This window comes from Jaculus jaculus, chromosome 9 (genome assembly GCF_020740685.1).
Source record: "Jaculus jaculus isolate mJacJac1 chromosome 9, mJacJac1.mat.Y.cur, whole genome shotgun sequence".
NCBI classification, from domain to species: Eukaryota; Metazoa; Chordata; class Mammalia; order Rodentia; family Dipodidae; genus Jaculus; species Jaculus jaculus.
Window position 1 is genome coordinate 102500447 of NC_059110.1, and position 17564 is coordinate 102518010.

General features: G+C 36.6%; 1 protein-coding gene across 6 annotated transcripts in view; it reads right to left on the reverse strand.

Moving 5' to 3' along the window:
* Stxbp4 (syntaxin binding protein 4) overlaps positions 1 to 17564 on the reverse strand; it is a 177411-nt gene that overhangs the window by 121253 nt on the left and 38594 nt on the right. For all 6 annotated transcript variants that reach the window (XM_045158084.1, XM_045158082.1, XM_004669983.2 and 3 more), the window contains 3 exons: positions 17107 to 17185; positions 8757 to 8851; positions 1402 to 1498 (listed from right to left, as the gene is read on the reverse strand). In XM_045158084.1, the coding sequence (XP_045014019.1) occupies positions 1402 to 1498; positions 8757 to 8851; positions 17107 to 17185 (271 nt within the window). The remainder of the gene's footprint in view (positions 1 to 1401; positions 1499 to 8756; positions 8852 to 17106; positions 17186 to 17564) is intronic.

The following is a 17564-nucleotide window of genomic DNA, read 5'->3' on the forward strand; positions in this document are numbered from 1 at the left end:
AAGGACTCAGGTTTGATTCCCCAGTACTCGTGTCAGCACATGCATGCATCTGAAGTTTGTTTTTTTCTTCCAGTGCCTAGAGGCCCTGGTACCCCATTTTTTTTCTCTCTCTATGTCTTTCTCTCTTGCTCACTCTCTGTCAAGTAAATAAATGAATAAATAAAATATTTTTTAAAAATCACACATCCATAATCAAGTGGGTTCCATCTACAGCATGTATAAATCCCCTTACAGGCATTTCTAACAACCCTGTTATGATTATTTGGTTTTTGGTCTTGTACAGCAAGGTCTCACTATAGGCCTGGCTGATCTGGAACTCACTTTATAGCCCAGGATGATCTTGAAGTCATGGTGGTCCTCTTTCTTCAGCATCCTGAGTGCCTGTATTATTGATGAAAGTGACCATGCCTGGACACATAAGCCTATTTTCCCCTGAATCTTCAGACTTTACCTGCCTCACTCTCCTCACTCATTTATTTACTATGTTTTCCTCACCTGCCTTCTATCCTTTCATACTGTGGTTTACATTATACATACATTTCAGTTTCCTGTTGTTATCTGACAGTGATTTTCAAGATTATATGGGACCCAGAAGATCTTTTTTAATTACTACTTCTATACTAAAAGGTGAATTTAATCTTCTTTTTAAAATATAGATGTTTTTAAATGATACAATATAGCATCTACTATATATAAGATATTCTGCCAAGGCTAGAAAAAACTGTTATAGTCAAAAATTTTCAGAAGTATACCAAAGGCATATGAAAATGTCTCTGGAAAACAATCAACATAAATTAAAAGTACAAAACAATTGTGGGGATTTAGCCTAAGGAAAAAAAAAACTACATTTGAAAGTAGAAGTATATATTTATAAATGGACATAAGTATATACTTGTAGAAACAGCTACTGAAAAGCCATCAAAATTACCCATTGTAGAAAGGCTTAGTATTATTACCTTGTCAATTAAGTGGTACACTATGCTGTCTTTAATGTGACTAATTATATGCATTATGCTATCTATAATAATAATTATATATGAACCATGAACATATTTATATCATATTAGTTAAGGAAAGGAATAGAAGTGATCTCATAACACTGAATTAAGATTTCTACATTTTGTTTCTTTTATTACTAAAGCAATGCTCATGCAATAAATAAAAACAGTAAAAGAGAATATGATTGAGTGATAATTTTGAGCTAATGGGTTTTAGTAAAATTCTTTCTGCTGATCCATCCAGGTTAGTAGCTCTAGCTGAGTTTCTAGGGCTCTGATTTAAAAGACTGAGGTTATACGGCTTTAGGTTTCGTTCTCTAAATTGCATGCACTCTTAATGAAAATGGGTCACAATAACTCCCCACCAACTTCCTGTGATAACACAATAAACTTAACAGATTACCTCCAAAAGATACTGTCCCCGTAGAGTCGGCCTGCACCTGCTGTCTCAGGGCCTGATGCTGTGCCTCTGTGGGTTGGATGCCGAGATAATTTAGAGCCTGCAAGGAAAAGGACTCATGTCAGGTGATTTTTCAAATCTCTAAAGAGTAAAGGTTTTCATTAAAACCATATTTTACAATGCAGTAAAAACAAATCCTTAATATTAGGAACAGTGATCAGATTAGATGCCCAAAGAAAATATGCTGACTACTTATAGGTTAATTGCCTATAAAAAAGTTTACTTTCCTGATTCTGCCACCTCATCCCCCACCCCCACCACAACCAAGCAAACACTCGTTGGCTACTGTCAAGTATGTCAGTATAGCCTTCAAATCAGGAATCAGTGAATGATTTGGTAGAAGAAAGGGATAATACAATTCCAGTAAAGTCAGATTTATAGATAATACTCAAAAACACAAATAGTATTTACATAGTATCCTGTCTTTGAAGCCAATACAAAAGTTCATAGGAATTGGGTATGTTATAAAATATTCTTATGTTTGGCTTTTTTTTTGAGCAACATTTCCACAAACAGGACCCCTGGCCCCATTTTCTGGCATCTCCTTTTCTCTTTGCTAGGCTCTTCTCTGGAGAATATAACTTCTCTTTGTAGAATAAAAATTCATAAATACAAATTTAGAGCTTGCTAGTGTATCCCACTGTCCTTTCCTTTCATGTGTATTATACATGTGATGTGGGTATGTGTGGCATATGCATGTGTGTGCATGCATGACGAGGCCAGAGAGTGGTGGGTGTCCTCCTCTGCCACTCTTCCACTGTTATTTCCTTGAGATAGTTTCACACTGAAGCTGCTGCTACTTTTTGGTCAGACTAGCTGACCAGTGAGCTGCAGTGATTCTCCTGCCTCCATTCTCCTCAGTGCTGGGGATATAGGCACAATTGACTTTTTATGTGGGTGCTGGGGATAGAACTCAGGACTTCAAACTGTACAGCAAAGACTGTTGCCTGCCAAGTAGTCCTCTCCTTGTTTAAAGCAAGAAAGCCAACCATACCTATCAGCTGGAAACATTATCATCTAGCTAGAACAATTCCCAAGCATCCTTCTTAGCTTGATGAAACTGTTGAACTATGTATTGGTCAATGAGGGAGTGTTGGAGAGCATCCAGGAAGTGTCCTTTTAAAGTAGGGATAAACACTTCCTGTTCCGTTCCCTTCTTTCTTTTACTTAAGAAAGGAAGAAGAGGACAAGTAAGCAGCCATCTTGATTCATGAGGGCTGTCTTTCTGCTGGAAAGGCTGGAATGTGAGTCCCTTATACTGAGGAACTTCTGGGCCATTCCCACTTATTTATTTTCTTTCACTGTATTTTCCTTATGTGCAGATAAAATAATTTTCCAATGAAAACCACTGTTTCTTTTGTTCATCTAGTGACACAGCAAAAACTAATCTTTAATAAACCATAGGTACTGACTGAATATTCTATTAGTGGATTCTAGAAAGAATGTGTGTGCGTGTGTGTGCGTGCGTGTGTGTGTGTGTGTGTGTGTGTGTGTGTAAGAAAGAGAGAATAGTATTAAACTAAAAGGCAGGCAAGCTGGGCATGGTGGTGCATGCCTTTAATTCCAGCACTTGGGAGACAGAGGTAAGAGGACTGCCATCAGTTCAAGGCTACCCTGAGACTACATAGTGAATTCCAGATCAGCCTGAGCTAGCAAGAGACCCTACCTTGGAAAACAAAACAAGAAAAAAAAAAAAGGCAAAATTTATTAAGGGTGATTATCCTTTACACATTTCTTCCCTCTTTGTAATATGTTCATATATTCATAGTTTTATTCATTAAATATTTATTTTGGGGCTCAATGTTTCTCATGCACAAAACTATGTGTAGGGTATAGCCAAATGACCAGCAGTCCTTGCTATCAAAAAGTTTACAGACTCTATAGTGAGAATAACATGTAAATACATACAATATATAATTTAATACAACTCTGTTCAATGCACAGTATGGTAGAAAATCAATTTTAATGTATAGGCATGCAATTTGGGCAGAGTGAAAGAAGGAAGCAAGAGGAAGGGAGAAAATCCAGACATATTTTCCCAAGTTTCTTAACATAAGTCTTGCATCATCTACATGACCCTTTAAGGTCATAACTACTTTATGTAACATAGAATAAAGATTTTTATCTTTGTGAGTGTGGTGCGGGCAGGGACACATCTTTTTAGTCAGAAAAAGTTCAAATATTGATGGCCATATCACCTTGCATGCACCCAATCTTGTCTGATTGCTGAAGAAAAAAGTAAATACTACAAACAAAATAATACAAAGAACATCTACATAGTTGGCTAGAATCAATACTCATCAATGTTTGCTTAAAACTGACACATTTTTAGTTAGTAAAACTATAGATTCAGTTGAAACCTGTCTCTGTTGTTCTTTTTTAATTTTTAAAAATTATTTATTTATTTATTTGAGAGCGACAAACACAGAGAGAAAGACAGATAGAGGGAGAGAGAGAGAATGGGCGCGCCAGGGCTTCCAGTCTCTGCAAACGAACTCCAGACGCGTGCGCCCCCTTGTGCATCTGGCTAACGTGGGACCTGGGGAACCGAGCCTCAAACCGGGGTCCTTAGGCTTCACAGGCAAGCGCTTAACCGCTAAGCCAGCTCTCCAGCCCGTTTATTTTTATTTATTTATTTGAGAGCAACAGACAGAGAAAGAGGCAGAGAGAGAGAGAGAGAGAGAGAGAGAGAGAGAGAGAGAGAGGGGGAGGGAGGGAGAGAGAGGGGAGAATGGGTAAGCCAGGGCCTCCAGCCACTGCAAACAAACTCCAGATGCGTGCGCCCTCTTGTGCATCTGGCTAACGTGGGTCCTGAGGAACCAAGCCTCCAACCGGGGTTCTTAGGCTTCACAGGCAAGCACTTAACTGCTAAGCCATCTCTCCAGCCCTCTATTGTTCTTTAAGTGTTATCCACTCCACAAAGGTTGTCATCTTCTAGTCCATACTTTAATGGGAATTGACATGTAAGTACGTAACTCCTAGAAAAGGTATCCTTTAATTTGAGTAGCAAAATTTTACACGAATAGTACAATCTAAAAGGATAACTTTACATATATCAGTTTTATCTTACTTTAACTTTATGATTTCACAAGTCTTCAATCATTTGTTCATTATTATCTGCAAAAATGGTTCATTTACTTTAACTGTAAATGGCATTTTTTGAATGACTATAATTTATTATAATCCTAACTTATGGGCTTTTATAATGCCCCATTTTTAAACTATAAACATTAGATATCATCTCCTTTTTTCAATGTATGAAAAGTTCCTTATTGCATACCCCAGAAGAGAAAGGACTGAGGCATAGGGGACATATATTGGTAACTTTATTACTGTTAAATTAGTCTTCAGTTGTACTAATTTCTGCATACCAGCAATATGTACACAATCCTAATTTGCTATATTCTTTTTTTATTATTTTTTAAAATTTTTTATTTATTTATTTGAGAGCAACAGACACAGAGAGAAAGACAGATAGAGGGAGAGAGAGAATGGGCGCACCAGGGCTTCCAGCCTCTGCAAACAAACTCCAGACACGTGCGCCCCCTTGTGCATCTGACTAACGTGGGACCTGGGGAACCGAGCCTCGAACTGGGGTCCTTAGGCTTCACAGGCAAGCGCTTAACCGCTAAGCCATCTCTCCAGCCCCTAATTTGCTATATTCTTAACAGTAGTGAACCAGAAAGGCAGAAGATAAGAACCCACATCTGAAGTTATCCTTTGACCTCCACACATGCACCATGGCACACATGCTCCTATGCTCACATAATGACACACACCAAAAAAGAAAAAGACAGTTTTTTTTATATCTTTATTTTTTCAATATATTACATATGAAATATGCCACTAAGTTTAATTTTCCTACTAAAAATAAGATTAAAAATGTTTTATTTATGTGCAATAGTTTGGACTCATAAATTATTTAGAGATATGATTTTAACTTTCATTCATAGCATTTTTAGAATGCATTTTTTATTACAGGTTACTACTATTGACAACTACAATGTTTCTAGACATTTCTGAATGTCCCCTGAGGAGAAAAATGGTATGGGAATCCATAGAGAACCACTACAGGACAAACACTATAAAAACCTGGTGTACAATTTTCCAATTTTTTTCTCTGAATACAATGCCTATATATAAATTTATATGAATTATGCATTTTTACATAAATCAAGTTTCACTATATATAGTATTTGATGTTGAAAAGTTATTTGTATATACAATTTACTACAATTTTATATTCAATATATTTTATATCTATTACATACTTTTAAAAACTGCTCTAGTACTGCTTTGTCAGGAATGAAACTTTAAAAGAAATTTTTTTAAATTTATTTTTGAAAGAGAGAATAAGAAGGAGAGAGAGAAAGAGAGAAAGAGAGAGAGAATGGTAGCGCCAGGTCTTCTAGCCACTGTAAAGGCACTCCAGATGCATGTGCCACCTTGTATATGTGGCTTACATGAGTCCTGGGGAATCAAACCTGGGTCCCTTGGTTTTGCAGGCAAATGCCTTAACAGCTAAGCCATCTCTACAGCCCAGAAATGAAACATTTTTAAAGCATTGGATAATGGTCATATAGACTTTACACATCCTTACCTTTAAGGTCAGAGAGACAAAAAGAAAAACATCTCAACATTTTATTACCAGGTCATATCCACTTTGCCCAATCATATGTCTCCAGCATTAGACACTTATCATTCCAATATTAATATATGTAGATTTTTCTGTTTTGCTGGGTTTTCATTTCTGCCTTTTTCTTGTATAGTGATGTATGAGGATCTATTCATGTGTGTAAGTGTGGGTACATGTAGGCCATGGCACACGTGCAGAGGTCACAAGACAATTTCAGATGTGGGTTCTTGCCTTCTACCTCCTTTGAGGCAGGGACTCTAGTTCACTATTCCATTCACAAGACAAGCTGGTCTTGAGCTTCAGGGAAATTCTCCTGTCTTTGTCCCTGATACCCTAGACATGCTGGGAGGTCTGGCACAGCTTCCGGTTTTATGTGGATTCTGAGTAACCTAAACTCAGGCACTTAGGCTCCTATGTCAAGCTCTCTATTCACCATGCCATCTAATAATCAGTCCCCACATCTTTCCTTCTTCTCTAGTCTTTTACCTTTTCCTTTTTTTCTTTTGTAAATAGAAGTAGGGTAGGGCTAGCCAGGACCTGTGGGAGCCAGGATAGAAGCAGACAATGAGCCAGCAGGCCAGGGATTGATCAGCCAGCAGACAGTCATGTTCCCTCATCCACAATTTTGGTTGTTTACCATTTTTAAAATTTTTTTGTTCATTTTTATTTATTTATTTGAGAGAGAAAGAGAGAGAGAGAGAGAGAGAGAGGCAGATAGAGAGAAAGAGAGAGAACGGGCTTACCAGGGCTTCCAGTCACTGCAACTGAACTGCAGACGCCTGCGCCCCCTTGTGCATCTGCCTAACGTAGGTCCTGGGGAATTGAGCCTCGAACTGGGTCTTTGAGCTTCACAGGCAAGCGCTTAACTGCTAAGCCATCTCTCCAGCCTTGTTTACCATTTTTATTGTTTATATAATTATGAATTTTTATTGGAGGATTCAAATTTATATAATGAGAACTTTAAGTTATGAGAGATTTGAAAGGCATCAAAATCAAGATCAAACTCAGTGAAAATAGTTAAATATGAAGAGATGTACAAAAACAGAATGTCATAACGCTTTCAGTGGCATTACTAATCAGAAGAGGAAAGATGTCTAAAAGTAAATTTGAGCAGCAATTCCAAGCAGAAACTAACCAGGAATATAAAATGGCTCATAAATGGTTAGGTGATAATCTAATTAATCTTAACTATCTAGGTTTGAAATACAACACAGAGTACTGAAATTTACATTACAGAGTGATTTTCTAATGAAGGTAATTTTTACCCAGTCATAGGTCCCTGTTTTGTTTACTGTACTCTTTATTTCTGAAGGCTTTTGGGTTAGGTAAAACTTAAATAAATTTGAATGTTTTCCTAGTATTAATCTGTCTTTGTTATAGAGGCTTCCTTTATAAACCTTGTAGTTGGATAGGAAAGACATCTGTCCCACATGGAAAAATCAAGTTCTTGAACAGTGTAGGTACTGTAGGTGAAGAAATATGCAATCTCATGGATAAAACAAGATGCAGGGAAGATTATCAAGGCAAACCAAAGTGATGGTGAAATGACAGATAGGCAAAGTAAGAATATTGACCCAATCTATCATAGTTAACGGAGTTTGGGAAAGGTGGAATGACTTAGTATTAAACAATGGACAGCATTTAAACTGACAAAATGCCGGGTGTGGTGGCATGCACACCTTTAATCCTAGCACTTGGGAGGCAGAGATAGGAGGATCACTGTGAGTTCGGGGCCACCCTGAGACTATCTAGTTAATTCCAGGTCAGCCTGAGCCAGAGTGAGACCCTACCTTGAAAAACCAAAATAATAATAATAATAAATTAATTAAATAAATAAACTGACAAAAGGCAAGATACTTTTATAGGGCTAAGCAAAGTAAGGGAGATGGGAAGAAGTGCAATGTGTGTTCAGTCTAACTATGCAATTTCATATTCTTCTTTAAATGTAAAAAAAAACGGTACTTATAAAAACTCAGAGGAAGGTACAATTTGTAGACTTTCAACATTGTATCTACATTTTATATTTTGAAAAATGTAGCACACTTTTTCTTCTCAACTGCTTGGTAACTTGATATATTTAGATGCCTTTTCCATCTATAATTTTTCTTTTTTAATATCTTAAGTATCTTTCATATTTAACTGCCACCATTTTATTCTTCCCAGGACTATGTTTTAGTGCCATAGTACACTGCCAAAATCCATTTCCATTAAGTGGGCATTTATTTTGTTGTTTGGGATTTAGTAATCTATTATTTGAAAAAAAAAATAAACAAGGGAGCATCATTTCATTGCACTTTAATATTCTTTACAAAGGCTCTTAGACTTCACCATAATTTACTGCATGTTTCCAATGATTTTACATCATAAAATGGCATCTATTTCTTATCGCCAAAGAAAAGCTGATTAAATTTCTCCTCAGTTTACTTACAAAAGGTTTAATTTCTATTTCATACTAGTGAAAAACTATGAGCTGCCAAATTTAAACATTAAGTAATGAAATGTTTAACATGAATGTGTAATTAAATAATGAAGCTCAAACACTCATTTAATTGAACAGACGACGTCAACAAGCTAGTGGCTCCAGGGCTTTACCCTCTCTGAGAAGGAGATCCTTCTTTCTTTTTGTTGTCTTGGAAAGAAAAATGAAACTTAAGGGATTTACCATTTCCAGCTTCTCTGCCTTAAGGCGAGCAGAGGGATTTAGGGAAATCTTCTTTTCTTGAGGTCCATCATTATCGGCCCAGGCAGGAGCAGTATCTATGAGACAACAGGGTGCACATTCATTGGAAATTTAATTGGAATAGAACTTTTTATCTGACAGAAAGTGTTCTGGGCTCCTGCTGCTCAGAAATAACTCTGGTTAAGCAGCTGGCAGATTTCACTTTTGTTTTTATATATATATATTTTTTTTTTCCTGCAAGTCTAAAATGTGTCATAGAAATCAGCTTTACTTGAGCCCTAAGATATTCTCTACAGAACAGTCAATTATGCATTATGAATTCCCATGGGATTATTAACCTACAACACACACATGTATCTAACCACTACAGTCAGCATCACAATGCTCTGCGAATTATAAGATGAAACCTTTTTTACTGGTCTAATAAGTAGAATCACATTATGAAGTCAGAAAGATCATGGCATTTCTTTTGCTGGGAAAAGTAGTATTGTCATATGAACCATTGAAGTATTCTAGAAAACGCATACATGCAAATTATTATACACTTGCACAGAAGGGATGATACAGATGCAAAACTTACTGAGTTAAAAATCACTTCTTGTACAGAAAGGCAAAAAAATGGACTTTTGAGAATTAAGGGCAATATACTCCCCACACATTTCCTGGTATCTTTATTTTTTTTTTAAGTTTTTCTGTTCAGTTGACATACAAAGATTTAGGTATCATTCATTATGGAATTTCCAGTGCAGTTTCTTTAAGTTGATTCTTGGGCCCTCCTTTTCTCTCCCCTCCAGCACATTCCTGCCTTGCAGTTACATGTAACATGTGTCCTCTATTCCCTCACCCCTTGTTCCTTTTACCTCTTTATACTCATTCATGGTTACCACGTAGATTTTACTTACATTTGTTCCCTATATATACTCATCCACACATATTACAAGTCAGTATCTGAATAACAGAAAGAACATGTAGTTTTGTCTCTCTGGGCTTGGGTCATTTCACTTCATAAAATTCTTTCTAGATCCATCAATATAATGTAATTATGCAGGTATGCCCTTGTCTTTGTGGCAGAAATATGGAATCAAGTGCCACAGGAGACCAGGCCTTGCAAAACTATTTGCCAAATAATAGGCCAAAGTTTGTGGAAATAAATTTTTACAACATGTCAATCCTTCCTACCTAAATTTTCACTATTTTAAACACACTTTAAAATGATATTTTACTAGTTCTACATAGAAACAAGAGGAAGAGAAAAAAAAAACTTTTTAAAATGTCACATCTTTATGCAGTGTTTTAATTTTTTTTTTATTTCTCAGAGCATCTGTCTCTAAGTACAAAATGATTTGCATTCTCTTTCTTAAGAACATAAGAAGCACATATGAAAATAAATAGTCTTCCTTAAACCTTTAACACATCCTCAACATTCTATGTAAAATCTTTAATATAGCTTATAGGTGTTAAGATTATAAAAAAATGTTGCTGACTTTTAGCTCCAAATGGAATTAAGCCTTGCGAAGGATTGATTTTAGTGTGGCAGAAATTCTACAATTCTGATAAAATAAGAAAGTCTCTTTTATTATGATATCTAGCTATTTTTCCACAGGATAAAAAAAAACCCTTAAATATATATGGTTTTCTGGTAGGAGAAACTCCATAGCAAGCTTACAATGTGGCACAGAGATGGTACGGAAGACCAAATAGAAGTAAGCCAACTTTAGTTTACAACTTTTAGTTTTGACCTGAGATTTGCAACTTGGCAGCTGACCTCCAATTAAGAGACACAGATCCTCGGTATGCAAAAGCTCATTGAGTTATGGCCTCAGCCCAAGATTGACTGGGTTTCAATTACTAATCCAAGTGTAAGATGCAAAAGGGCTGCAGAGTAGGTAAGTGCAGGGGAGAGAGGAGTGATAGGGACACACACCACAGCCAAGGATATGAAGCCATGCAACCTCACTTGTTTTCTTACATCTAAGCATACAGATTTGCTACAGTTAAGGGCTGGGAGCATCAAAAATTAGCTCTCTTTAGCCTTATTTCCAGGTAGATATTAGACTACATATAAGTTACACGTACACGCTTGTAAACCTTCAAAATAACCACAGTGACAATGGTGTTATGATCTTCATCCCCAAACCAGAGCTCAGCAAGGTACAGAAATGGGTGCAGGTCACAAAGCTAGCACAAGACAGGGCTACAATTCCAATCACTTGTGGCACCACAAACCAATGTTGATGTGTGTCAACATGTTTCATCATCGGCTTTCTGTTCTGTGAGATAGGAAGAAAACTCACAAAGCATAGGAGCTAGAGTGGTAAACATCAATACGATATAGTGAACTGCTATAAAACTAAAAGTCTATCATCAGCCCAGAGACCCTGTTAATAAATAGATTTAATATACATCTATCTATACTAACCCTCTATTTAAGAGCAAGCAGTCATGGCTTTATAGAACCTTGTACTCTTTCAACCTTCTTTTCTCTAAATCTTTACCTTGGAGTAAACTTTGTAATAGGGTTGTGTTTAAACCCTTCATGGTGTGGCGATTCTGAATAATTTCACCCCCAGGGCTCCTCAGATGCCAGTGGCATCTGTCTACATTCCAGAATCAAGTTGCTCACTTGCTCTTCCAACAAGAAATAGGACTACCAAGCATAGCTTATTACTCTTGAAAGAATCTTCTGCTTCTATTTCTCTTTGTTGTAGGATCAGAAGAAGGGAAATGTTTTTAGCAGAGCAGGATTAATGCCATAGAATTAATTTCATTAATCCATGAAGGATATTTTTCACCAACACTCAGGAGGCCAAGGTAGGAAGAGTGCTAAGTTGAAGGCCAGCCTGGGCCTACAAAGCAAGCTCCAGCAGCCTAAGCTAAAGTGAGACCCTACCTCAAAAAACTCAAACATATATATGTGTGTTTGAGTTTTAAAAGACTTAGTACAGGGCCGGAGAGATGACTTAGCAGTTAAAGTACCTGCCTGTGAAGTCTAAGGGCCCAGGTTTGAGTCTCCAGAACTCACATAAGCCAGACAAACACAGTGGTGCATGAGGTTGGAGGTCATTTGCAGGGGCTACAGGCCCTAGTGTGCCCGTTCTCTCTATATATCTAATACATAAAAAAATAATTTTTGGGCTGGAGAGATGGCTTAGCGGTTAAGCGCTTGCCTGTGAAGCCTAAGGACCCCGGTTCGAGGCTCGGTTCCCCAGGTCCCACGTTAGCCAGATGCACAAGGGGGCGCACGCGTCTGGAGTTTGTTTGCAGAGGCTGGAAGCCCTGGCGCGCCCATTCTCTCTCTCTCCCTCTATCTGTCTTTCTCTCTGTGTCTGTCGCTCTCAAATAAAAAATAATAATAATAATAATAATTTTTGAAAAGACAGTGGAAAAGAATTGTCTTGTTCCATTGTTATAGTAATAAGTTATTTTTTACTCCTTTATGGATCTCTTTATTTTATCTCCCTTAGAAACTTGTAAGATTTCTGAAATTATATAAATCTTCACATATTAATCTGATTTAAAAATTCAAATGAGTTTTATACATTGCAGATTTTTTTGTTTGTTTATTTTTATTTGAAAGTGACAGACAGAGAAAGAGGCAGAGAGAGAATGGGCGCACCAAGGCCTCCAGCCCCTGCAAATGAGCTGCAGATGCGTGCACCCCTTGTGCATCTGGCTAACATGGGTCCTGGGGAATCGAGCCTGGAACCAGGGTCTCTAGGCTTCATAGGCAAGTGCTTAACCACTAAGCTATCTCTCCAGTCCTACTTTGAAGATATTTTTGAGATAGGAACAGTCATTTTATTCTGCTTGTTTTGTGTTGAGCTTAACATTAAAGCTTGTTTATATTTTTTGAATAGTGTTTGAATGTGAAATGCACCCACAGCCTCAGGTGTTTGAACTCCTGCTTGTGGCACTGTTTGGAGATAGAAGGTATGGAATCTTTGCTATTTTGGAACATAGCTGGTGGAATCAGGTCATGAGGGGTGGGCCTCAGAAAGTTATATGACCCTCTGGTTCCTGGCTTCTCTGCTTTCTAGTCCAGCTGCCACGTAAGAAGCTTTGCTACATATGCCCACAGCCACGGAATTCTCAGCAGTGGCTTCTCTGCCATGGTGGACTGTACCCTCTGAAACTGTGAGCCAAGACAAATCTTTCCCTCCTTAAGTTATATCAGGTATTTTTTTACATCAATGAGAAAAGTAACTAACACAAATACCAACTGACTAGTGGAGTCTAGAAGTAAGGATTAAGGATCTCAATGTACAATGATAACCCGATAAAATTTAGAGTTGTTTTCTCCTACTTGTTATAATACTCTTATCCAGAAATATCTCACCTATTAAATTTATGTAGAAATAAGGAAATAGGGCTGAGATAATGCTCTTTCTGCCTTTGAAAAGAGTTCTATTTAAGTTGTATTTTAATAGCCACTTTATATACAACTTACATACTAAAATGCATTTTCCATTACCTACTTTTCTATGCTAAATTATAACATAATTTCTTATAGCTACCTATACAAAAAAATCCCCTTACCTTTCCATGATTACAAGATCTCTGCTCTAAACAGCCCCGTATCTTAGGGTCATCTGACATCTAACTCATCCTAATTCAGTACTTCTCTTCATGGTGTTTCCTTAAAATGGGATGATTCGTCTACCTGTACACTACTTCCTTTAAGATTTTTATCATTTTTACGAAGAACAGTTTCTTCATTGATTTCTGCACATTGTGACAAGCCTGTGACTACATAGTATTTTCAGGAGATGAAGGCAACACATATAATTGAACAAAGTGTTGTAAGCTTTCACTGTTCTGAAAACATGCCCTGGAATACTATCTGAGCTACTTGCTAGTTTCAGTTTCTATCTTCATAATAATTAAAAATACTGCTGAGAATATACTATGTATCAAATGCAAAGCTAAGTGCTTGACATATATGCTCTTTTAAAATTAATTTTGGTTATTTATTTGTGAAGAGAGAGAGAACAAGTGAGAGCCAGAGGCCCTTGCCACTGCAAATGAACTCATGGTGTATATGCCATATTAAAAATATTTTAATTTTTTTATTTGCAAATGGAGAAAGAGAGTAAGAAGAGAGACAGACAGAGAGAATGGGCATGCCACCTCTGCTAATAACCTCTAGATGCACACACCACTTTGTGCCTCTGACTTTACATGAGTCCTAGAGAATCACACCAGTGTTATTAGGCTTTTCAGGCAAGAGCCTTAACCACTGAGCAATCTCTCCAGTCCAAGTGCATTTTTTTTTTTATTGGTAGTTTATTTCCTTGGTTTCTTTTCTTCATTATTAAAGTTAACTTGCTGCCAGTGAAAAAGACTTGATTACCAAATCCACTTTTGGTAAATGCCACATAAACCATAAAACAAAGATCTATAATAAAAAAGGCAAACAATAATAAGCACATGATAAGTATTAGTTACTTAACACCAAAGGAAGCTGAAAGAGAAGGAGAAAGAAACAACACAGCAACAACTAGAAAACAAGTAATGCCATGGCAGTAGTAACTCCTTGCCTAGCACTAATTATCTTAAATATAAATGCATTAAATTAATTACAAAGCACACAGCGATTGAATAATTTTTTAAATGCCCATATATATGTTGGTTATAAGAAACTCAGTTCATCTCTAATGTCAAGTATCAACTCAAAATATGGGAATTCAGGGAAACATTACATGAAAATGGGATTCAAAAGAAAGCAGGAATAGCCATACTTGGATCAAATACATCTGAAATCAAAGCACAAAGAGACAAGGAAAGTCGTTATCTAATGGTGAAGGGTCAGTTCATTGAGAAGAATATATTGTTGTAAATCCAAGGGTTCCTAATTTTAGATCACTTAAATCTATAAAACAAACACTGATAAACCTAAAGAGGGAGAGATTCTCACCCAATTATAATTGAGGACATTATTACCTAGCTTTTAAAACATTTTATTTTATTTTTTAGTTCCCATGTAGTCATTAAAGTATCATCATTCTGGAATGTATTCATGACACATATTATCTTCAATCTTTGTAACAACCCTATGAAGCCACTATTTCAAGTCACTGGGCTAAGAAGCTAAGAGCAAGGAGCTGAACCTCTAAGACTGCACTAAGACCTCTGTAGTACCCCTGTGCCTTCCCTAAACTAGGTTCAGATCAATCACTGTTAGTATGTGAGTTTGGCAGGCTAACTCACAGCAACTGGAGTACCTTGTTCATTCTTTCCTACTGTACTATATTCATTATGCATATAACATAATTAGAAAATATTTGTTGAATAAATAGCTAAGGAGGCACTAAATAGGTGAAAATTGAAATCATGTTACATAAACATTAGAAAATTAATGTGCTATCATCAAGGAATAAAGGATGATGTTGATCATCCTACAAATTTGACCCCAGACTTCCTCAGGCTGTCACTTCACTTATCTTTATCTGCCATAAGAGCTCCTAGTTTAGAATAAAATTAGTAGACCAACAAGCTGAGCACTAACTACATGGAGGGAATACTCACAACAATGTTGTAAACATCAACAAATCTCAGTAATTAAAAGGTATGTAGGGCTGGAGGGATGGTTTTGCAGTTATGGTGCTTGCGTATAAAGCCAAAGGACTAAGGCTCAATTCCCCAGGACCCATGAAAGCCAGATGCATAAGGTGGTGCATGGTCTGGAGTTCATTTGCAGCAGCTGGGGGGGGGGGGGCCCTCTGGTGTGCCGATTTAAAAAAAAAATTTTTTTTTAAATACATAGATGCTAGGCACGGTGGTGCATGCCTTGGTGGTGCATACCTTTAATCCTAGCACTTCGGAGTCCAAGGTAGGAGGACTGCTTTGAGTTCAAGTCCAGCCTGAGACTACATAGTGAATTTCAGGTCAGCCTGAGATACAGCAAGATTCTACTTCAAAAACAAAAACAAAAACAATGTATATAGGCTGGTATAGGCTGGGGAGAGGGCTTTACAGTTAAAGATGTCTGCTTGCAAAGCCTGCTGGCCTAGGTTCAATTACCTAGTACTTATATAAGGCCAGGTGTATAAAGTGGCACGTGTTTCTGGAATTCATTTGCAACAGCAAGAGGTCCTGGTGCACATATTCTCTCTTGCTAATAAACAAATTAAAAAAAATATTTTTAAGTACATAATTTTGTCTAAAGATTATTACTAACCCATTTGTACATAATGCTCCAAATAAAAAGAAGATATGGTAGAATGTAGCAATAACTGCTATGATTTATCATGGTACTGGCTTTTTTTGTTGATTTGGTTTTCTTTTCTTTTGTGATGCTGGGAATTGAACCCAGGGCCTCATGGATCATAAGGAAGGGGTCTATAATTGAATGGATGCACCTAAGCCCATGTTTGACAGCTATTTAATTTAAACTCTTTCTCTTTCTCTTGAGTTTTCAATTCTCATCAAACTAATGTTATTACAATTATAATATATATACTAGCTTGTATTATCATTCAGTAATACAATTAAATTTTGTTTCTATTAAGCTTGGTTTTTAAAAATTGTTTTGGTGGTAATATCAGGAGAAGAATTTTTTTTAATATATTTAAGTCAATAAGCATTTTACAGCCTGACAAAAATCTTTTGTGGACTGGAGCACTGGTTCAATGGTTAAGGTGCTTGCCCTGCAAGACCTAATAACCTGAGTTCAATTCCCTAGTATCCACAACAGCCAGATGCATAAAGTGGCACATGTGTTTAGAGTTCATTTTTAGCAGCTGGAGGCCCTGGCACACCCATTCTCCCTGTTTCTCTTCTGTCTCTCTCTGCTTACAAATAAAAAAATTAATTAAAAAATTAAAAAAATATATTTTTCTATTGGTAGCTTAGACAATTTTTATTCTATTCTTTAAAAAACATCTCTTTATTATAATTAAAAATCAATTAATATTGCATTGATGTCCCTTAATTTATATTTATATGATTTCTTCCAAAAAAGTAAAAGTAAGCCATGCTCTATCTTTACTGTGGTTTTAAAAAGATGCAATGTTATACCTTGCCAATGTTTCACTCAAAGAACAAGGCAACCTAAACTTGACTTATAGAAGACTTTTCTTTCAACAATTCATTAACAATTATAACTTTATAGACATGATAATGCACCTCTTAAATTTTCAACCCTTTGTTCAGAGAAATTTCCAATAACCTACCAGAGACCATTGAACAATACATTCATTTTTGTCTTGTATTCACTGAAGGAAAAATGGCAAAATGCACCCTTCTTTAAAGTCTATTAAGTCACATTATGTACTCTACATTGAGAGAGGGAGAAATTGGAGAAAAAAATAACAGGAATTAAAGGTGTATTTACCTGAATTAGATGGATCTGTAGGGCTGTTTTCTGAAGAAATAAATGGAGTATATTCTGTTTTCTTGTGTCCAGGTTTTGTCTGTGAGAGAAAAGGAGGGACATGCAGTGTCATTTTCTAAAGTAGGTCAAAGACCAGACTAGATGCTCATACTCACATAAATAGAATGTATAAAGAGATTAAAGAAATATTCAAAAAATATGAAACTTCTAAAATTTGGTGGATTCATCTTCAAAGAAAGCACTTCAGAGTTAAAAGTAACAACTGCTTTAAGCTCCACCACGTCCAAGGATAACAGAACACAAGGCCATGCACCTTGTCTTTGAAAAGATAAAGTAGAAGGCTGACAGAAAATCTTATACTCTCTCTGATCATTGTGTATCGGAAAATGATGTAACTCTTAAGGATTTTATCCCACAGAGTAAAAACCAACCTGTATACTATTTTAGCTTATAGTTAG